At 46.0% G+C, this 22441-nt stretch overlaps 1 protein-coding gene across 1 annotated transcript; it reads left to right on the top strand.

Annotated features, from left to right (window-relative positions):
- The first annotated feature begins 3510 nt into the window (after nt 1-3510).
- On the top strand, nt 3511-5931 carry LOC125033225 (translation initiation factor IF-2-like). The gene is made up of 7 exons (XM_047624609.1): nt 3511-3541; nt 3807-3990; nt 4104-4406; nt 4757-4975; nt 5212-5438; nt 5616-5793; nt 5868-5931. Exons 1-7 carry the CDS (start codon nt 3511-3513, stop codon nt 5929-5931), a joined length of 1206 nt encoding a protein of 401 aa, XP_047480565.1.
- Nucleotides 5932-22441: the final 16510 nt, after the last annotated feature.

Below are 22441 nucleotides of genomic sequence, written 5' to 3'. Positions count from 1 at the left end.
TAAGAAAAATCTTGTTTGCGGATAATTCCACAATGTTCTAAGTATTTTCAAAAGTATCACATAACACATAGTTATATCAAGCCGAAATAAATGCACTGAATAACTATACATAACGAAATCCACGTCAAAAAAGACATTAGTTAACAGAATAATGATAAGAAAATATCCCTAGAATATGGTAATACTTTACAGTTGTACCCCCAGGGCATAGACCATTCGAGAAAAAACAATGAATTTAAAGAAAAATACACGTATGAATATACCCCGCAAAATGAAAGATGAAGTTACCACAAATATATGCTTAAGTTAAGCATGACCGAGTCAGATTGAAAAATAAAATGCCTAAGAAAATTACTCTCGTAAATGAAATAATAATAGAAATAAAAAAAGCACTAGCACGGACACTTTTTCAGATGTTCGAAAAAATGACTGCACTTGTTGAAAACATGATAGACCGGGAGCCCAGAGGGGTCAGCCTAGCTAAAAAGGTTACCAATTCTAACCCACATAGCAATGGTCCTTGGCTTGCCTAAGTATGAAAATAAAAGTCTGCCGGGCCAGCAGTGGTGGACAAGGTCATGAGGTCATGTCAAAGTTGTAGCCCCATAGCATTTATTAAGGCCCAGACTTTGGGTCTGATCTGAACATCACAGCAGAGATGACATGATGGTCGCAAATGATTCCAATGGACAAGACAAACAACTTATATTCCGACAACATTTGGCTAATGTTAACGGTTTGGTCTGTAAAAATGGTTAAAGTTATACTCATTGCCATAAAAAGATGCCATTCGCACCATATTTCTCAACTAAAACAGTTTTTACAGACCAAACCGTTAACATTAGCCAAATGTTGTTGGAATATAAGTTGTTTGTCTTGTCCATTGGAATCATTTGCGACCATCATGTCATCTCTGCTGTGATGTTCAGATCAGACCCAAAGTCTGGGCCTTAATAAATGCTATGGGGCTACAACTTTGACATGACCTCATGACCTTGTCCACCACTGCAGGCCCGGCAGACTTTTATTTTCATACATGGGCAAGCACAAGGACCATTGCTATGTGGGTTAGAATTGGTAACCTTTTTAGCTAGGCTGACCCCACTGGGCTCCCGCTCTATGACGGCATGCGGGGGAGGAAAAAGAAAGGAAAAAAATTGCCCGTGGCGTATTTACAGTTTGTTTTTGAAGGAAGTGGTCGAGCTGGATGTTCTTGTTGGAGGCTTGGAGTTCGTGTCGTAAGCTTGAAAGAAGCGACATTGTAGTGAACCATAAGAAAACGGAATCATCAAGGGGGGTCCCAAACAATTCGTGGCAGAGCTGGACGCCTGGAATCTCCACTACCAGGGACCACCGCCGTTAACGTTACAATAACGTTTTAATTTATATTTTGATAATGTGAACGTATATACTTTGTCTTGTTTTATACCTTGTTATTAATGCCCTAAAACTGTATATAGGAAGATATTTTGGAAACATACACAATGTTTTAATGATAAGGATAATATTTACACTAAACAATCACAGGATATTTACAAACTGAAGGGAGAGGATCCAGCGGAGCAGGAGAGGTAACATGGCGGAAGGAAGCACACAAGTCAAAGTCACGGGACAACTACTGAATTTTTGGCTTGGCTTGGAATGATTTGCGAAGTTCTAGCTTCGCCCGGGCCTTCTAAATATGGCCCGGCCTGTGACACTCGGTGCTTACCGTGGTGGTGGGATTGCCAGCAGGCGCTCCTGCCGCCATGGTGTAAGCATATCGCATAACCATTTTACCAGCACGGCGGCTGTTGTAGGCGGTCCCTGTCTCAGGAATTGTGTATGCTCACAATTCTCAAAGTAGTGAACTAGTGTGGCGTTCGGCTCGCCGCAGTGCATGCAGCACCTTTCTTCGTGTTCGATTGTAGTGATAATCTGCCATGTACCGTGAAGAATGACTTCGGTACCTCTGTTGATTATTTCAGAGAGTGCCAGTGGTTCATAGCCTGTGGCGTCTTAGTACCAGCTGGCCGAGGGGGAGGTTCTCGTTTCCTCTCTGTGAAGCTGCAGGAGGAAGGTACGACCGACCAAGACATTCTTCTCCTTAAGTAATTTTCGGCTTGGTTTTATCGTCATGGGATTTGGGGGCATACCCCTGCCAGCGAAGGCTAGTCTGTCAGCAAGCTCGTTCCCTCTGATGCCGATGTGGCTTGGGACCCAGTTGATGATAATTCTTCTACCCTGAGCAAGAATTCTCTGTGCCATTGTGAGAATCATGGTCAGTAGGTAGATGTTGTCTGTGGGTGAGCTGTGCTGAAGACAGTCAATGGCTGCCCTGGAGTCTGTGTGTATGACCACGTGTCCTTCCCTTAGGGACGCGTGTGCTAGGGCTCCCATGATTGCAACTGCCTCTGCCTGTAGTGAGGAGGCGTTGTCTGTTACTCTCATGGATTGCAAGGCATCCCTTGATGCAAAGCCGGCGCCTGCAGTGTGGCTCAAGGGATCGACCGATCCATCCGTGTTCTACTACCCGGAGGAGTGATGGCCACAATGACCCTCTGGGCTTCTGCCTTTAGGCTAGGGGGTGGGGTATAGGCTCTTTTTCATTGACAGGCTCATTATATTGAACTCTATCAAGTTCTGTGCCCATGTCGGGGCTTCGGCAAAGTCGGGGTGGGGGGAGTCCATGCCCTTAGCAAGAAGCTGTTCTTTGAGCTGATGGCGTATCAACACCCTGGCTGTGTGAGACAGCCAGTTGTTTGCAAAGAGCTCGTCGTTTTGTTCTAGGCGTCTGACTAATTTTTGGCTTAGGCTTGTGTTCCTGGGAGCCTAAATGACCTTAAACAGGAATTGTGTTGCCATTAGATCGATGAGGCATAGTCCTCAACGGGCGGAACAGCATGTATATAGGATGATCTTAGTACTTAGTACCCTGGCTCCTATGCGTCTCCTGGTCATTGCTCTCATGACAGACAGTCTTGCTTTGGTGCGGTCGACCAGGTAATGGACCTCCCTGTGGAAGTAGAGAGGGTCTGGTCTATCCTTACCCCAAGGTATAGGAAGTCCTGGACCCATTCCAATTCCACTCCCTAGATTTTCAGTCTTGTGCCTCGAGCTTTGGCTGGGGAGATATTTAGTCCTGTCCTACAACACTCCTAAGACACAAGGTCCAGATAACACTGAGCTTTACTCTGGCTGCATGGTCCAGTGGAGGTGATAGCGAGATCATCTGCATACGAGATGATCTTGCACCCCACTGGGAGGTTTATGTTGAGGATGCAGGACATTAAAGTGTTAAATAGGGCTGGACTGAGAACCCCACCCTATGGCGTTCCATTTTCAAGTGGCACGTGCTGCGAAAGGTGACCCTGGAATTTGACATTGAAGTAGTCACCTATCCAAGCCAAGAGCTTTCCTCTGATTCCCTTCTGGATCAGGCTTTCCCGAATGGCAAGAGGACTTGCTAGTTCAAAAGCCTTCTCCAGGTCAAGGAATACCACCACAGCTGGGCCCTTGCTGATTGTGGCTATGCTCATGCCCCGTGTGAACCCATGGAGGTGTTCGTGTGGGGGACCCATTTTCCATTGGAACCGGTTTAGTACCATCCTCTCGGCCGTCTTGGCCAGACAGCTGAGGAGAGAGATGGGGCGGTACTTCCCTGGCTCCTTTGGTTTTGGTACGGGAACTATGGTAGCCCTCTTCTAACTCTGGGGTAGAGTGGAAGTTTCCCAGGACTTGTTGATGAGTTGCAAAAGTGCACGCTCACCTGCTAGTCCTAGGTGGGAGAGATCCCAACTGAATTTTTGACTGGCGCTCCTTTTAAGTGCCGCGCCGATGTAAAGGCCGATACCCTCGTTCCCCACACGGTGAGCAAGCCAATCGCGAGAAGCCTGAGCCTGCCGCCCGGAATGAGGTAAACACAGCCGACGGTCGTGAGCAATATCGCAGTTGTGACAAGATTATATTCAAAGAACCACAACTGCGAGATGTCCACTCCGAGACTCCGAGGTCCTACTTTCAGCAATGATGTGGCCCCACTCTCTTCCGTCAGCCACACTCTCTCGGCGATCGCGATTCTGCCTTCTGTCAAACTGGCTGCACCATCGCTGTTCCTCCAACAGTCGCCCTACTACCGGCAGCCTCTTCGGCATGTCCTCAGACAGCAGCTCCTCCAGCTTCTTCTCGGACGGTAGCTCCATCGGCTTCTCCTCGGATGGCAGCTTTTGCACAGCAGTTTCTCTGGCACGTCCTGGACAGGTAGCTCCTCCACGCCAACTGATCGTTCGGGTGCGTATCCCGCACCCACCAGTTGCTCCTCCAGTGCGCCTTTGGCAGGCGGTTCCTCCGGCGCGTCCTCGGCAGGTAGGTCCTCCCTGGTATCCTTCTCCAGTGTGTCCACGGGAGGCAACTCCCCCGGCAGACTTGTACCCACCAGATCCTTGAGCTAGCTGGTCATTCGGGTGCACATCCTGCACCCACCAGCTGTTCCGCCAGTGCGTCCTCGGCAGGCAGCTCCTCCGGTACGTCCTCGGCAGGCAGCTCCTCCAGGGTATCCTTGGACGGCAGCTCCTCCAGGGTATCCTCGGACGGCAGCTCCTCCGGTGCGTCCTCGGCAGGCAGCTCCTCCGGCGCGTCCTTAGCAGGCAGCTCCTCCGGCGCGTCCTCAACAAGCAGCTCCTCCGGCGCGTCCTCGGCATGCAGCTCCTACGGCGCGTCCTCGACAGGCAGCTCCTCCGGCGCGTCCTTGGCAGCTCCTCCGGTGCGTCCTCGGCAGGCAGCTCCTCAGGAGCTGCCTGCCGGAGGAGCAAGCAGCTCCTCCGGCGCGTCCTTGGCAGGCAGATCCTCCGGCGCGCACTCAGCAAGCAGCTCCTCCTGCGCGTCCTCGGCAGGCAGCTCCTCCGGCACGTCCTCAGCAAGCAGCTCCTCCGGTGCGTCCTAGGCAGGCAGTTCCTCCGGCGCGTCCTCAGCAAGCAGCTCCCCCGGCGCGTCCTCGGCAGGCAGCTCCTCCGGTGCGTCCTCGGCAGGCAGCTCCTCCAGGGTATCCTCGGACGGCAGCTCCTCCGGTGCGTCCTCGGCAGGCAGCTCCTCCAGGGTATCCTCGGCAGGCAGCTTTTCCAGTGGGTCCTCGGCAGGCAGCTCATCCAGGGTATCCTCGGACGGCAGCTCCCCCGACGCGTCCTCGGCAGGCAACTCCTCCAGGGTATCCTCCGGCGCGTCCTCGGCATGCAGCTCCTACGGCGCGTCCTCGACAGGCAGCTCCTTCGGCGCGTCCTTGGCAGCTCCTCCGGTGCGTCCTCGGCAGGCAGCTCCTCAGGAGCTGCCTGCCGGAGGAGCAAGCAGCTCCTCCGGCGCGTCCTTGGCAGGCAGATCCTCCGGCGCGCACTCAGCAAGCAGCTCCTCCTGCGCGTCTTCGGCAGGCAGCTCCTCCGGCACGTCCTCAGCAAGCAGCTCCTCCGGTGCGTCCTAGGCAGGCAGTTCCTCCGGCGCGTCCTCAGCAAGCAGCTCCCCCGGCGCGTCCTCGGCAGGCAGCTCCTCCGGTGCGTCCTCGGCAGGCAGCTCCTCCAGGGTATCCTCGGACGGCAGCTCCTCCGGTGCGTCCTCGGCAGGCAGCTCCTCCAGGGTATCCTCGGCAGGCCGCTTTTCCAGTGGGTCCTCGGCAGGCAACTTCACCAGGGTATCCTCGGACGGCAGCTCCTCCGGTGCGTCCGCGGCAGGCAACTACTCCAGGTTATCCTCGGACAGCAGCTCCCCCGACGTGTCCTCAGCAGGCAACTCCTCCGGCAGACCGATACCTACCAGATCCTTGGGCAGGTATCCCAAGCTAGCTGGTCGTTCGGGCGCACATCCTGCACCCACCAGCTGTTCCTCCGGCGCGTCCTTGGCAGGCAGCTTCTCCGGCAGTCCGATGCCCACTTTATCCTTGGGCGGGCATCCCACGCCAACTGGTAGTTCCACCAGTTGCACAAGCGAACATGCAAGGGCGGTCAGATCCTCTGCCGCTGTAGACCCCTCCTTTTGGCGTATATTTCGCCGTCGACCGAGGCTTTCTCGACCGTGCCTTCTTCCGACAGCCGTTTCCTGGGAATCCCCTCCACTTTCGTCCGTCTTGCTGGCAGGTTTCCCGCTGCGACGGTTCCTTGGGCAGACGGATCGTGTCCATGTGTGACTCCGTGGTCAGTCGCTCCTCTGGCCAGCGTTCCACTCCCGGGAGTTTTGCTTGAGTCGCCCGGAAGACTTGCTCCCTTACAAAAAGAGGGTCAGAGCAAGGACAAAAGAGAGGACCCACGTTCCTCCTCAGCACCTGCTATGCTTTCCGGCGTCTTTCCTCCTCGCGGTTCCTGCAACGCTGCTCCTCCTACAGCTGCCTCTGCCAGCTGCTCACGTCTGATCCTCTCCGGCCATGCCTTCACCTTCCTTCACGTAGTTCCTCATGGTGCCGTTTTCCAGACCGTCTGATCCTGGCAAGGTCGCCAATGTCAGGGTTCGTTTTAAGGAATCAGAGCGGTCAGGTCAACGGAAACACACCAGAGGAAACATACACAAAGTTTTAATGATAAGGGCACTATTTACACTAAACAAACACAGGATATTTACAAACTGAAGGGAGAGGATTCAGCGGAGCAGGCGAGGTCCCCGCCTCTAAAACGATGACAAAGGTATGGGAGATAAACAAGGGAGTCACGCTCGCACGGCCCAGGCTATAGGTTCTATTTCTCTCTCTCCCATTCCACGAGTTACTTGCCTTAAAACAAGGGGTATTCTAGCAGTAAGCCAGAGATCCTTTACAGAAGACTGCTTGTTTAGGATAACCCTTGCTGCAGGTATAGAAAGAGGCCGTAGTTGAGCCTTTTTCTTTGTTTAACCTTATTGTGTTTTACTGTGATGAACGGAGGATTCGAGGCACCCTTTTGTAAGATTTATGTGTGGACCAGCTTTGTTATATTTCTGTCACTTATGTATATATCCAAGCTCTTTTATTAAATATTAGTTTTATGTGTTTGTTTCTTTCTTGTAGTGATGTTCTTTTTAGCAAGGAGTTGTGCCAAGGCTCCATTTGATATTCCACATGGGGAGTGTTAAGTTTTAAACCTTTGCGGTACAGTTGTAAAACCCCGTTGTGTACATGTAATGTAATATTAGGGAACCTAAAGGGTTCGACATGTGTTCATATAATGATGAATGCTACCTGATTAACTTAAATTTCATGACCCCAACGTGCCCTCGATGAATACTTACCGCTCGGCTCGCTCCGTCGGCATATCTCGGTAAATGTAAATGATACCAGTATATAGTGTAAGTGTCGAAGTCGATCGTGGGAGTCCTCGTGATGATCCGGAAATATAAGCCGAACAGAGAATCTTTACAGTACGATGACAAGGGCTATTCAGAGTGAAAAAGCGAATAAATGACGTCACTTTCATCATCAGTAACGTAGAAGACCCTGCAAAAGAGAAGCAAGTTCATGTTAACCAGGTGAAAGTTTATTTTCCGCCTGCAGAACTCCAGCTTCCTGAAAATGGGGAAAACCACGAGGATGCTGATTAGATGAAACTTGGAGACCAAACTGAGCTCATGATGTTTTCTGTGAACTTTTTGAGAGAAGCCGCAGTCCCAGCATGTGTAATTATCATGATTGCTGGTGTCATGAGTGTTTTTAAATTTGTGGTTTTACCTTTTTATTTGTTTCTTTTGTAAAGTATTTAATTTAATATTTGGCTATTCATAAATTATGTTTTTTATACATGTCTGTGATATTTCTGGAATATAACATCCCCATTGTCCCTCAGATAAAGCGAGCTGAGTGAGTGTCTTATGTAACCTGCAAGGCGTATTTTTTGTAAATACTTGGTGACCGTTTTTATATATTTCCAGCAGGCCCTAACTCTCACAAATACATGCCACAGCTAAGCTACTCTTACAGCTATGCCCCGACCTTGGGAGGGATTTAGTGAACCATAAGAAAACGGAATCATCAGGAAGGGTCCCAAGTAATTCATGGCAGGGCTGGACCCTGGAATATCCACTTGTCACAACCATGGGCCACCACCTTGGACAACCCCCGTGGACGTTGCAGAACGTTTTATTTTCCATTTTAATAATATGAATCTATATACTTTCATTCATTTTATACCTGTTTTATACCTTGTTACCAATGCCCTAAAACTGTACATAGAAAGATATTTTGATTTTATTATATTATAGGCCTCCAGAACTCCAAGCACATAACTGCTTGTTCCCGCCTCTAAGACCATGACAGAGGTATGGGAGATAAACAAGTGAATCACGCCCACACGGCCCAGGCTACAGGTACTCCGTCTCTCCCAATCCACGGGTTAATTCACTTAAAACAAGAGGTATTCCAGCAGTAAGCCAGATATCCTTTACGGAAGACTACTTGCTTAGGAAAACCCTTGATGCAGGCATAGTCGAGCCTTTTTCTTTGTTTAACCTTATTGTGTTTTACAGTGATGAACCCAGCCACGGAAGCCTCACAATCCAGTGACGTGGAAGTGCCGGTCCCAAGCCCGGGTAAATGGGGAGGGTTGGCGGCAGGATGGGCATCCGGCCATAAAACCTTTGCCAAACACAATATGACACAGAACCAGAGGAAAGACAATAATGCTAGGGCATTCATCACAAGCGATACGCAGCAATATCGCCGTAAAGCTGTGAGAAGTGAGCGACGGCTACCTTACCAGGAGCGGGTAAGACTAAATAAGATAGCTCAGAGGGGTGAAAGGAGGAAGTCAAAGATGGTAGACAGAACGGTGGTCATCGCAACACTGAACGTGGGTACAAGACGGATGACTGTTGGGAGGAGGAAGAGGGGAAGGCCCAAAAGAAGGTGGGAGGATTACGTGAAAGAGGACAAGATAGCGAAAGGGGTGACAGAGATCGATGCATTATGGAGGACGACATGGAGGAGGCGTATCCGTGCCGGCGACCCCGAGTAAATTGGGAAAATCCAGTAGAAGAAGAGTGTTTTACAGTGATGGATGGAGGATTCGAGGCACCCTTTTGTAAGATAAGTTATGTGTACACCAGCAGTATATACCGGCTTTGTTATATTTTTGTATATATCCAAGCTCTTTTATTAAATATTAGTTTTATGTGTTTGTTTGTTTCTTTCTTGTAGTGATGTTTTTTTTTAACAAGGAGTGTTAAAATTTAAACCTTTGCGGTACAGTTGTCAAACCCCGTTGTACACATAACATAACATTAGGGAACCAAAAGGGTTTAACATGTGTTGATTTAATGATGAAACCTACCTGATGTATTTAAATTTCATGAACAATATTTATTCTAAACCCACCGTGCCCTCGGAGAGTGCTTACCGCTCGGCTCTCTCCGTCGGCATATCTCGGTAAATGTAAATAATACCAGTAAATAGTGTAAGTATCGAAGTCTGACACTAAAATCAAGCCTTGATGGTCACTACAACATCCTCCGCTGTCACACCTATAAAGCCAGTGCAAGGAGACAATGAGTGCCAGGTGCTCTTAATGCGGTTCTTACACTTACGTACAGGGACTGCAAAACCAACATCAAGAAATGCCTCAATTGCGGTTGTGATCACCTCATGTTCACCAACAGCTGCCCTGTACGGAAAGAAGCGATGAAAACGTCACACGAGAAGGAAAAAGAAAGAGAGAAAGAGAAAGAAGCTAGGCCTCTTAAAGTTGTGGCACAAAAGGCAGCGCAAGAGACTGTTCAGGCAGGACATTAAAACCAGCACCACACAAACTGAACCCACCATCCACTTGGCCCTTTCAAATGATCTCTCTAAAGAGATCATGATAGTTCTCCTGCATGCACATCCGCAGAATCTTATTGCCCCTGAGAAGGTCTTCAGGCTCCATGCCAAAGAGGCCCTAGCTAGAAACATCCTACCAGAGCTTGATGGGGAGAGGCCGACTCCTGGGGCATTTTAAATGTCATACAGCCCCCTGTAAAATCCCCAGATATCATCTCCACAGCCACAGGGGAGTCATCACATGACATTGCCCTGGAGAAGCAATTAAAGAACATCCCCCCAGATCTCCTAACCACCCTTGTGACAGCTCCTAAACCAGATACCTCGGTAAGACCAAACGCCAAAAACAGCCACTACAAGATCCCCCTAGGCAGGTCCCTCACACCTCCCCTGATCCACCGCCACCATCCCCTGTCATTAAAAAATCAAAGAGCTGTCACAGAGACAATGAAGGATGGGACCGCCTCATGGACGGCACTGTAGCAGACCCCAGATTCTATGGCATTCGATTGTTTGCTGAAAATCCAAAAAAATGCTCATGCGAAGAGAAGAAATTGGGCAAGAAATAAAAAGGAACCGCATCAAGTGGCTCCTAGCCAAAGCAGAGCATCATAACATGGTTATAGCTAAAAAAAATACATGCGCACCTCATGAGGGTAACATATAAATTGACAACTCCATGATCGAACAATACAACAACATACGCAAAATACGCAACGGACACCTCATAGATGACACAACATAAAACAAGTAACACAACATGGTACTTAACACACTACACTCACGTCTTACCATCATACAACAGAATGTCTTGCACTGGTAAGCACGAAAAAAAAAACGAACTCTGCAACACCTACAGAAAACACGACCCACATATCATCCTCTTAAACAGCCATGGGCTTAATAACGCGAATCCACTAAAGATCTACATATACACAGTCAACATAAAAAACAACATCCAACACAAAATCATCAACAATTTCCACTCAGACCTCTTGGCAGTCGAAATAAACACACCACAAGGACCTATCATACTGGCAACACTATACCTACCCCCACGTAGATCATACATACCAGAACCCGACATCCTGCATCTCCTGGAGCATGATAAACCAATATATATCATGGGAGACCTTAATGCAAACCACCGACTATTTGGCTACAATAACACCAACAACATAGGCAGAGGCCTTGCCTCATACATATAAGGCAGACTGACACACCTCAGTCCACATACACCAACATATATTGCCCATAGCACAGCAACAACACCCGGCATAGTCCTTGCAAACCACAGAGCACACCTACACCACCGTATAACAACAGACGATATCACATCCAGCGACCACCTCCCGGTCATCATAACACTGCCAACAAACCCTATCTTGATCCCAACACAACCCTGAGAATCTTTCAAACTGGAAACTGGGAGGGCTTCAAACAAGCACTTGAAGACACACAAGTAATTGATCTCGAGGGACAACCTACCCACACAGTAAACACCCACCTTGAACAATGGTACACAGATATACAGACGGCCCGACAGGCCAACATCCCTAAAACAGCATACAAAATAATCCTCACTACAGAGAAACACATTGTCCGAAATTGCTTAAAATACAATACAGGCACTTACACGTACTTTCAGTAACACGGGGATCGGACGCACAATTACGCACACAATACAAATGCAAATAATACATGAAATTAAAGTAATGAATAAACAACACTTGGAAACAGTGGCACAGAGACTATGTCAAAACACCAAAGCCCAAGAAAATTTGGAGCTTCTTCAAAATACTCATGGGGTCGAACAAACAGACCACCACATATCTATACAACACACACAGACAGAAAGTTGACTCCGTGGAGGAGATGGAGCTTCTCCACAGGGAATTCTGGCTACAGAATGTCCAAATCTCCCCCACCGGGAACGCCCGATTTGACCACACCACAGAGACCGAGGTAACACACTACCTACACCAACACAGAAACACAGTTCTCTCAGAAAACAATCTCACAGAGGACAGTCCCCTCTCCATTCCTATCACGCCAGAAGAAATAATTAACACTATCAAACACACCAAAAACACAACACCAGGAGCAAGCAATATAAACAAAACAATCAGAGAACATCTGCCACCCATAATGATCCGTATGTTACGCCATATATTTAATGCGGCATTGGCTACAGGATATTTCCCCGACATATTTAAGCACGTCACCATCACCCTCATTCCGAAGTCGGGGAAGTTCCCGGGAAACTGCTAGAGAGGCTAATAACACGCAGACTCATCACACACCCGGAAAACAACAACAAACACACAGTAGGCAATACGGCTTTCGCCCACACAGGGGGACCGAGAGCGCTATCGCCCTCGCTTACGAGGAGATTGTTCTCGGTCTCGCTAACAAGCACCAGTTCAACATTATTCTACGAGACGTCAGCAAGGCCTTTGATAAGGTCTGGCATGATGGTCTGCAACTCCCTACACATCTCACACACCTCTGAAGCTTCCTGGACCACAGGACTGCCACAATACGCCTGGGCTCACACCTGGGCGCTCCCCTCCACCTCAGAAGTGGAGCACCACAGGGAAGTATTCTTTCACCAACCCTGTATATCCTGTATACAGCCAATCTGCCACAACCTACACCTTACAGCAACTATATTTCTTATGCAGACGATATCACACAGATAATCTCACACCCCTCCAAATCACAACACATCATGAAACGAACAACAGAAAGAGCTATACAGAACATTAACACCTTTGAGCACAATTGGAAAATACAAACAAACATTAAGAAATTCATCCACATAGCACGCAAAACCGGACAACCCATCACAACCAACAACACCAACATCCCATACACATACAGAGAAAACATTCTTGGTTTTCACTTCACAACCACAGGCTTCATATCACACGTCACACAACGAATCGCACAAGCACGCACAGCACTCACCAAACTCAGATGCTTCTCATGCTGCACAACACAAACAAATCTCAGACTCTACAAAACAACTGTCAGACCTATTCTTGAATACACATTTGTCTCACTGGATGCAACTCACAAAAACTCAAAATGCAATCAGTACAGAACAAATCACTACTCTGGGTACATGGCGCAACAATATTAGACTAAATTTCTTCAGAAACACTACACAGACCATATAGCATGGAACCACTTAACACACGCATACACAGACGAGCTAAAAATATCTGGGCCCGACTACGCGAACAAGAAGACGAACACTAAAACGACAACATAGACAAACACGTAAACACACGCACAAACCACACATGGTGGCCCAGAACATTAACTCATACAAAACATAACACCTCCTCCCATGTGCGCACCCATATAACACTTGAGCTATAACCATCCCGCCATATTTCCACGTTTAAGGGTATATATAAAAAAATAAATAAATAAATAAATAAATAAATAACACCAGAAGTCACCCTCAGAATCCCCAAAGGGTTGGCCGCACAGCACTTAAAACATCAAAAACAAAGTGAGCAACTATCGGCTCTGCCAGCTGCCGTGCGTGTGGCGCGGATAAACCAGTCACGGGGGAGAGAGGGCTGGCCACCTTGACGTCTTCTCGAAGGTATAAATTCGGCAGCTCTGTTACCATGGCTAGCCTCCGGGCTAATAAGTGTGTCGGCCTCTCATCCGAGGGGTCGGCGGTTCGCGCCCCGCCCAGGCGTGAGAAGTTGCAATTGTCGCCTGGAGGTTACTGCTGTGGCTGGGCACCACGGTGGGTAAGGACAAAGCCGAGTCAGCACCAGCTGACACACGTTAGCGAGTCGACATTAGTCGACACAGCCCGGGCTCTCCTCATGGCCATAGCCCGGGCGAAGCTCAGCTTCGCATATCGGACTTATCCTTATCTTACCATGGCTCGTCACTTTGCCCGCCTAGTGGTCGTGGGATCATTGCTGACGAACTATAAACGACTGAACATCTTACAAACTTGCTACGGATTTTGACTCGATTGCCTGTGATTATGGGAGTGCACTCGTTCAATTGCATAAGGCAGACACGCGAGTCAGAGGACGAGCAGGATGGAGATGTACTACCGAAAAGGGGGAAAACAAATAAATAATACTCCCCCCCCCAAAAAAAATATATATACATATATATATATATATATATATATATATATATATGTATATATATATCCTTTCATTGTTATGTTCTTTTCTTTTATAAATACTACCCCAACAGTTTGTACATTTTTGCAGTTACTTTATTACTTTGCTTTTCGTTCGTTTCCTTTGCACCATTTCTCTTTCGTTTACTGTTTTTACTGTTTTGTTGTTTTACTGTTTTTGTTCATATCACCCTAATCACAATTACTATATTAATTTATGCAATTATTTATCTATATATTTATGCTCTCCTTTCGTCCCTTCCTTCTTTGGAACGTCAGACCCAGTTGTCACAGCAATAAATTCCCCAACAGATGAAAACTTGTACACTTGATCCGGTTCTATATAGCACTATATACTACTGTTTTATACAACCCATTTCACCATATCATCACCACCCTCTTCCTTTTACTTCCTTATTGTATTTCCTCTTCATCATCCATTTTGTTCGCAATGTTATTTCGATGTTTCTGCTACATCTAAATAAAAACACAATATAAAAGAAAAGAAAAGAAAATCATCTAAAAAGTAGAAATAAATTAGACAAAACAAAACAAAAAATTGTTCTAGTTCACTTGTTCAACCGTAAAAGTAAAAATAAAATACAAAATAACAAAAATAACATTCATAAAACAGAACTTACTTGTTCTTGTTCAAATATAAAATAAAACAAATAATGAATAAATAAATAAGTAAATAAAAAATCAAACAAAAATCTTTCTTGTTCTTCGTTAAACATTAATAACAATAATAATAATTGCTGTTCACAATAAAAATAAAATATAAAAGGTATAAAAATAAAAATAAAATATAAAAGGTATAAAAATAAAAATAAAATATAAAAGGTATAAAAATAAAAATAAAATATAAAAGGTATAAAATAATAATAAAATATAAAAGGTATACAAATATAAATAAAATATAATAGGTATAAAAATATAAATAAAATATAAGGTATAATAATAAATATATATATATATATATATATATATATATAAAATAGGTATAAAAATAAAAATAAAATATAAAAGGTATAAAAATAAAAATAAAATATAAAAGGTATAAAAAAAAAAATAAAATATAAAAGGTATAAAAATAAAAATAAAATATAAAAGGTATAAAAATAAAAATAAAATATAAAAGGTATAAAAATAAAAATAAAATATAAAAGGTATAAAAATAAAAATAAAATATAAAAGGTATAAAAATAAAAATAAAATATAAAAGGTATAAAAATAAAAATAAAATATAAAAGGTATAAAAATAAAAATAAAATATAAAAGGTATAAAAATAAAAATAAAATATAAAAGGTATAAAAATAAAAATAAAATATAAAAGGTATAAAAATAAAAATAAAATATAAAAGGTATAAAAATAAAAATAAAATATAAAAGGTATAAAAATAAAAATAAAATATAAAAGGTATAAAAATAAAAATAAAATATAAAAGGTATAAAAATAAAAATAAAATATAAAAGGTATAAAAATAAAATAAAAAATACGTTCTTGAGTTCACTTACCATAACACTAGTCTCTTTCCTCTCCAAATGATGCTAACAGAAACAAAGAATGACATGCAAGGGGTATCGCCCCCCTACTATTAATCTACTACTTCTTTCACTTTCACTTTACCTCCCCCCCCCCCCTCTATTATACACCTCTTTCATTTATTGTTTCATTGTTTCAAGATCATTCCAGCCACAGGATCCACCTTGAAAGGACGCTCCTCTCCTCTCTCCCTGCGGTGAATCAGCGTTTGGGCGGCTGATTCAAAGGGATTAGAAGAACCAGAAAAGGTGTTCGACGGGGCGCAGCGGGTTGCACTAAGCCAGAAAATACCAAGGGCTCTAATGACTTCTCGGTTTCAAGGTTTTTGCATGGTTGGTTTAAGGAGATGAGCTGGACCCGCCCCACAGCAAATTCGGCCTTAGCCATTGCATGATACCCTGGCGCTCACCCTTCGTTGCTGCCGTGATTCTAATTGCTTGCAACTAGCTTTGTGCCCTATAGCCAATTCTTTCCTCTACGGATTTTTCGGCAATAGGATAACTCTCTGTGCACCTTCTGGTGAACTGGACCCCATCTTCGGGCGCGTGCTCGGACGTGGGCAGACATTTACCTCCCGCAGGGGAGGGTGTGTCTGGGGGGCCTTAGCGTGCCTGCTTTACGGTGTTCAGAGAGTTGCCATTCTATTTGCTAGGGGCTGGTATGGCAGACCATCTGATGACTGCCACTCAATAGTTTTTTTTTACATAGGAATAAATAGGCAGGTAGGAGCTTTCTGAGGCCCTCTGCCTGGTTCTATTTAATTGGATCCTGCTAGACAGAACACTATTAGCCCATCCCGCCACAGGAACCACCTCGAAAGGTAGTTCCTCTCTTCCCTCACCATGGTGAATCACCCTTTAGGTGGCTGTTTCAGGGGGATGAAGGAACTTCCTTGAATAGGTGCAGGACCTCTCTTCCCTCACTGAGGTGAAACAGCCTTAGGGTGGCTGTTTCAGAGGGAAGAGGGATTCACTTTGGAAAGGTACAGGTCCTCTCCTCCCTCACTAAAGTGAAACAGTCTTTGGGTAGCTGTTTCAGAGGGATGAGCTAAAGGGTTCCAAACAATGATGTCCTGTAGGTGGAAGGACATCCATTCTGGTCTTTCCCCAGGGGTTTACACCCTACCCACATGTTTGCCGTATGTGGCAGCCTTGTGCGCTGTAGAGACAGGAGCCCTGGAGGTTGAGTGATGCCATGAATGAGTACGCCCTGCGGCTAACAACACACCTCTTTGGTTTTGGCCTGGTGGCCTGATCCTGGCCTGGTCAGGTCAATTGGCTAGTTTCCCTCGGAAGGCTAGGGTCAAGCAATCATGTCACCGTTGGCAATCACACTGGTCCATGAGTACCGCTACAATGGCTATTGGCTGCGTATATGCTCTAACCACCCCTGTATCTGTTAGACACTGGCTCTAACATTCAGCTTCCCCTTGTCGGACTCCGTGGTGGGTGGGGACATGAGAGGATGAAGTAACTGTCCAAATACATGGAAAAACAAACCAAAAATTCCCCACAGATACTAATGCTGACGACCCATGCAAGGCCCAGACCATGGCAGTCACCCTGAAGTCATATGTGCCTCCTGGTGGCAAAAGAAAACCCCAGGCACAGGATGACTCTGTCACACCTGCTGCCAAGATGGATAAGACAGAGAAACCATGTCTGTCAATCAGATTGTCCAATAGATGGACTCTCGTGTTGGCCTCACCTGGCCTGCAACCAAGCCAGGGAGGCCTCTGAGTTCCCCTCAGACGTTCTCCCTGGCTGAAATGGGAGCAAAAGCTAAATCAGCCAAAACAGCTGCTGCTCCCACTAACAAAGCCCAAAGCCGAAAGGGCGCACCGAAACGACCGAGGCCGGAGACAGACTCTGAGGGAGAGTCTGGACCCCTAGGCATTTCCTCCAGTTCAAAGTTCTCTCCAAACCCGAAGGCTTCGACAATGCCTACTAAATGGTCACTGCATTGGAGATGCAGTGAAAAATCCGGTTGTCGATCCGGGTTGCCAGAGACCAGGGTATGATTATTATGCCTAAAGACCAAGCTACCCTGAATTTCTTGCAGGAAACGAAGGAGCTTATAGATGGAAGGAAAGTGTCTCTCCCGCTGAATCCCGATGATAAGATAGTCAAGATTGTGCTACTTGGATTCTCAGTCTCACATCCACAGGTCGTGGAGGCTTCCCCAATGTGGAAAGGAAGACTCCAATCAGGCAAGTCCTGGTAACCCTGGAAGGAGCCCCAACCACTACCCTTGATTTGGGTAACAAACCTAAGAACATATGTGCCTGAGCAACTTCGGTGCTTCAAGTGCCAAAAATACTAGCTGCACAGCCAAGCCTAAATATGGTGTCTGTAGCAAGGCACACAACACCGAGGTGTGCCTTAAGGCATACAAGGAAGAACAGAGGGACACAGCAACCAAATGTCCCAACTGTGCCTGGAACCTGGCTTGCTCTGTCAGGAAAGAGGTTGCCCTCAGGCGACAAGAGGTTGCCCTCAGGCGACAAGAGGTTGCCCTCAGGCGACAAGAGGTTGCTAAAAAGCGACACCGGATATCCCCAATAAAAAGGAGTTTCCGACCATGCAAAAAGTGCAGAAATGAAGGTTCAAAAAGCACTACAAAACCCTCCGCAAAAGAGATCATCTCTTTGATGAGGAAGATATGACTCTCCTGTTGACTGCTGTAGTCACTGCAGTAGCAACAGCCTTGGGGAGGTCGAGTGAAGAGGCCAAGAAGGCAGTCACGGTCGCCATGACGGCAATGACCCAGATTGTCGCAGTCCTGAAGGAGAGGAAGCTGGAGAGAGCCAAACCAGCCCCACCCTTACCCCAGGACGAGACTCCCCTCCCCACTCCAATCCAGGCCATGCCCTCACAGGCAGAGCCAAACCAGGCTGAATCTGTGCAGCAAGTGCCAGAACATGCTGACCTTACCCACCTAAGGCCAGCAAAGAAAAACACAGACAAGCCTGATGTGAGAAAAGCCAAAATAACAAAGGTCAGAGCTACCAAAGGCTCTCTACCCCCCAGTGGACCCAGGGGTAGACCAACAACTGACAAAGATCCCTAAACCAGCGAGGACTTCACAATGGAGTTGTCAATCTCTGACACCTCTCAGTCCAATTATGACAACGTCTCTGATGTAACTATCACCAAGTAACATCATGACACACAACCTAAGCATACTACAGTGGAACATCAATGGCTTCTCCTCATGAAATGCCATCCTCCATGCAATAGTGTGATCAAGCAGCATTGATATTGTCATGCTCCAGGAGACATTAACAGTGAAGACTTCGCTTCTCAGGGTATCATGTCTTCATGCTCCCACACACAGCTGACAAGAGAGGCTTGATCACCCTGGTCAGACAAATAATCCCCTGCTCTGCAATAGCCGATGCACCTCACTGTGGAGACGATGTTGAATCTCTTGCTGTTGAGATCCACCTCCCCCCCCCCCCTCTCAAACTATACAATGTGTACAGCCGACCAAGCTGTAAAAACTGAGACACCAGCCACGTCTGTGCTTCTGCAGCACATGACCGAGTAATCATAGGAGGAGACTTCAATACACACCACCCCATCCTGGCTCCCTGCAGGGGATGCGGCTGGCCATCACATAGCCAACATGCTTGAGACATTTCCTGAGATCGCTCTTCTCAATACCCAAGAACCAACGCATGTCAGAGAAGGGGTCCTAGACCTCACCTTGGTCACTGGGACTCTGGTGGAGAGAATTAGCTGGTGTGTCGATGAGACTGTCACAAGTGACCATTATGGCACTATAATTACCCTCATGAATGCTGGCACAGCCCAAATGCCACAACTAAATGCAAGATGGAAAACAGACAAGGACAACTGGCAGGCGTTTCAGAACGCCTTGGCCCACTGTCTAAGATGCAATGAATCCCCACAAAGTAAAAATGTGGAATTGCTTGAAGCCAGACTTATCAATGCCATAAATCAAGCAGCCTCACTGACCATACCTAAAACTCGGCATACAAGTCACAAAGACGCCTGGTACTTTAACAACCTAATTAAGGAGGTCAGCCATAGAGTAAACATGTGCCGAAAACTATTCCAAAGGCAAACAACCTCCGACAACCTAGTCCTCCTAAGGGAGGCTGTCAGGGATGCCAAGGAAACTGCCAACAGAGTCAGGCAGGAAAAGTGGCTGGAATGGTGTGTCCTTCGACCACCAAACCACCCTTTCAGAGCTATGGCAATGGGTCAGGTGAGCTACCAGCTGCTCAGCCCCGAGGGGCACACATCATGACCCTCAATCAGAGGCAAACAGACTGGTGCACGAATTCTCTGCGAGAACAAGCAGCAACCGTCTGCCAGCCGAACTGAGGGTAAGACAAGAATGCCTACAACCAGACAGACTTGCTCATATCAGAGAAAGAGCAGGCAAACTCGATAACTCATCTGTTATTTTTTCTCTGAGGCAACTAAGAAAAACCTACAAAACCAGTTCTAGCAGAGCCCCGGGTTCTGAATGGATCCCATCATTTCCCACCTAAGACTAGCAGGTGAGCTTGTACTCTTGCAACTCATCAACATGTTCTGGGAAACTTCCACTCTACCCCAGAGCTAGAAGAGGGGGCTACCATAGTTCCAATCCTAAAACCAAAGGAGCCAGGGAAGTAACACCTCCACGGGTTCACTAGGGGCATGAGCCACACTTTTAAGCACAATCAGCACTGGCACTGTGGTAGTATTCCTAGACCAGGGGAAGGCTTTTGAATTAGCAAGTCCACTTGCCATTCAGAAAAGCTTGATCCAGAAGGGAATCAGAGGAAAGATCTTGGCTTGGATAGGTGACAGGAGCAGGATATAAAGAGTCAGATTCCAAGGTCACCTATCACAGCACATACCACTAGAAAATGGAACGCCACAGGGTGGGGTTCTCAGTCCAGCCCTATTTAACATCCTAATGTCCTGTATCCTCAACATACACCTCATATGTCATATATCCCCTATGCAGACGATCTTGCAATCACCACCACTGGACCATACTGCCTAAATAAAGCCCAGCGTTGTCTGGACCTTGTGTCTTAGGAGTGTTGTAGGACAGGGCTAAAGATCTCTGCAGCCAAAACCAAAGGCATGGCTCTGAGACAGAGAGTTCGAGGCACAAGTCGCAAAATTGGAATGGGTCCAGGACTTCAATACCTTGGGGTAAGGATAGACCGGACCCTCTCCTTCCACAAGGAGGTCCAGTACCTGGTTGACCAAAGCAAGACTGACAGTCATTAGAGTAATGTCTGGGAGACGCATAGGCGCCAAACACAGAGTATTAAGATCATTCTATGTACATGCCGTCAGGCCCATTGTGGACTATGCCTCAGTCGCTCTTATTGCCGCAAAGAAAAAGCACAAAGACAAATTGGAGACAGTACAAAATGAAGCTACCAGGATCATTCTGGATGCCCCGAGGTGGACGAAGGTCCTCAACCTACTGATGGAGGCAAACCTTCTCCCCCTGGACTCACGAATCGATCTAATGGCAACACAATTCTTGTCAAAGGTCATCCAGGCTCCCAGGAACACAAGCCTAAGACAAAAGTTAGTCAGACTCCTAGAACAACTGGTTGTCTCACATAGCCAGGGTGTTGATATGCTATCAGCTCAAAGAACAGCTTCTTGCCAAGGGCTTTATCGAAGCTCTGCCGTGGGCACAAACCTTGATAGAGTTCAACATAATGAGCCTGCTAATGAAAAAGAGCCTATGCCCCGTGCCTAGCCTAAAGGCAGAAGCCCAGAAGGTCATTGCATCACTCCTCTGGGTAGTAGAACATACTTCATGGATGCATCGATCGATCCTTTGAGCCACACTGCAGGCGCCGGCTTTGCAGCAAGGTATGCCATACAATCCATGAGGGTAACAGACAACGCCTCCTCACTACAGGCAGAGGCAGTTGTAATCATGGGAGCCCTTGCCCACGCGTCCCTAAGGGAAGGTCACGTGGTCATACATACGGACTCCAGGACAGCTATTGACTGTCTTCAGCACAGCTCACCCACAGACAACATCTACCTCCTGATCTCGATACTTCCCATAGCACAAAGAATTCTTGCTCAGGGTAGAATAATAATAATTAACTGGGTCCCTAGCCACATTGGTATCAGAGGGAACGAGCTTGCTGACAGACTAGCCGTCACTGGCAGGGGTATGTCCCCAAATCCCATGATCATAAAACCAAGCCAAATAGTAGATGCAACAATACCATCTACTATAATTCTTTGTTAATAAGGAGCCAAGCCGTTTTAAACAACTTCGACTACCCCTGCAAACCATAATACAAAGGTTCTCGATAGCCTCTTACACACTCTCTCTGTCTGTCTATTTGTCTCTGTATCTATTTCTTTCTTCATTTCATATAAATTCATATGCCAATAATAGAACATCTGATACAATTCAATACAATAACTATACCACCTTGAATATCCATCTGTTAATTTTAAGTAGCTTTCCACTTAATTCTAATGCTAGCTAACTTGCAAACAACAATATAATTTTGAACTTAAGCAAGCTGTTATTAATTATGAAATTAGAGCAAACAATATGAATGCTTAGAATGATTATAAGCAATAAGTAAAATAACATTTATTGTCTCTGTTATTAGTAAATAAGTTAAATTAAAACTTAACATTATCTCCATTAAAAAGTAAATGAGTGCATATCAAGAAAATGGTCAGAAAAATATTTCATACTTAATCAAGTAATTATAATACTAAATCAATCTCATTAAGCAGTACTAAATCAAGTAAAAACTTATCTAGAAAATACTTAATAAATACATTATGCAAACACAAAATTATTCTTCGGTTCCACTGGAATTTAATAAATCACACTTCCGGAGAGCTTAGATCTCTTAAAGGTAATCCATTAATTCCTTACTTTCAACTCTAACTTACTATATCCTTACACTTAAAAATATAATCTACATGTATTGAATCAGAATTCTCAAAACTTGAAAACCAAATCTAG

Source organism: Penaeus chinensis, chromosome 16, assembly GCF_019202785.1.
Source record: "Penaeus chinensis breed Huanghai No. 1 chromosome 16, ASM1920278v2, whole genome shotgun sequence".
Taxonomy (NCBI): Eukaryota; Metazoa; Arthropoda; class Malacostraca; order Decapoda; family Penaeidae; genus Penaeus; species Penaeus chinensis.
Note: the sequence above shows the minus strand (reverse complement) of the source record. Positions and strands in the feature narration are given on the sequence as shown.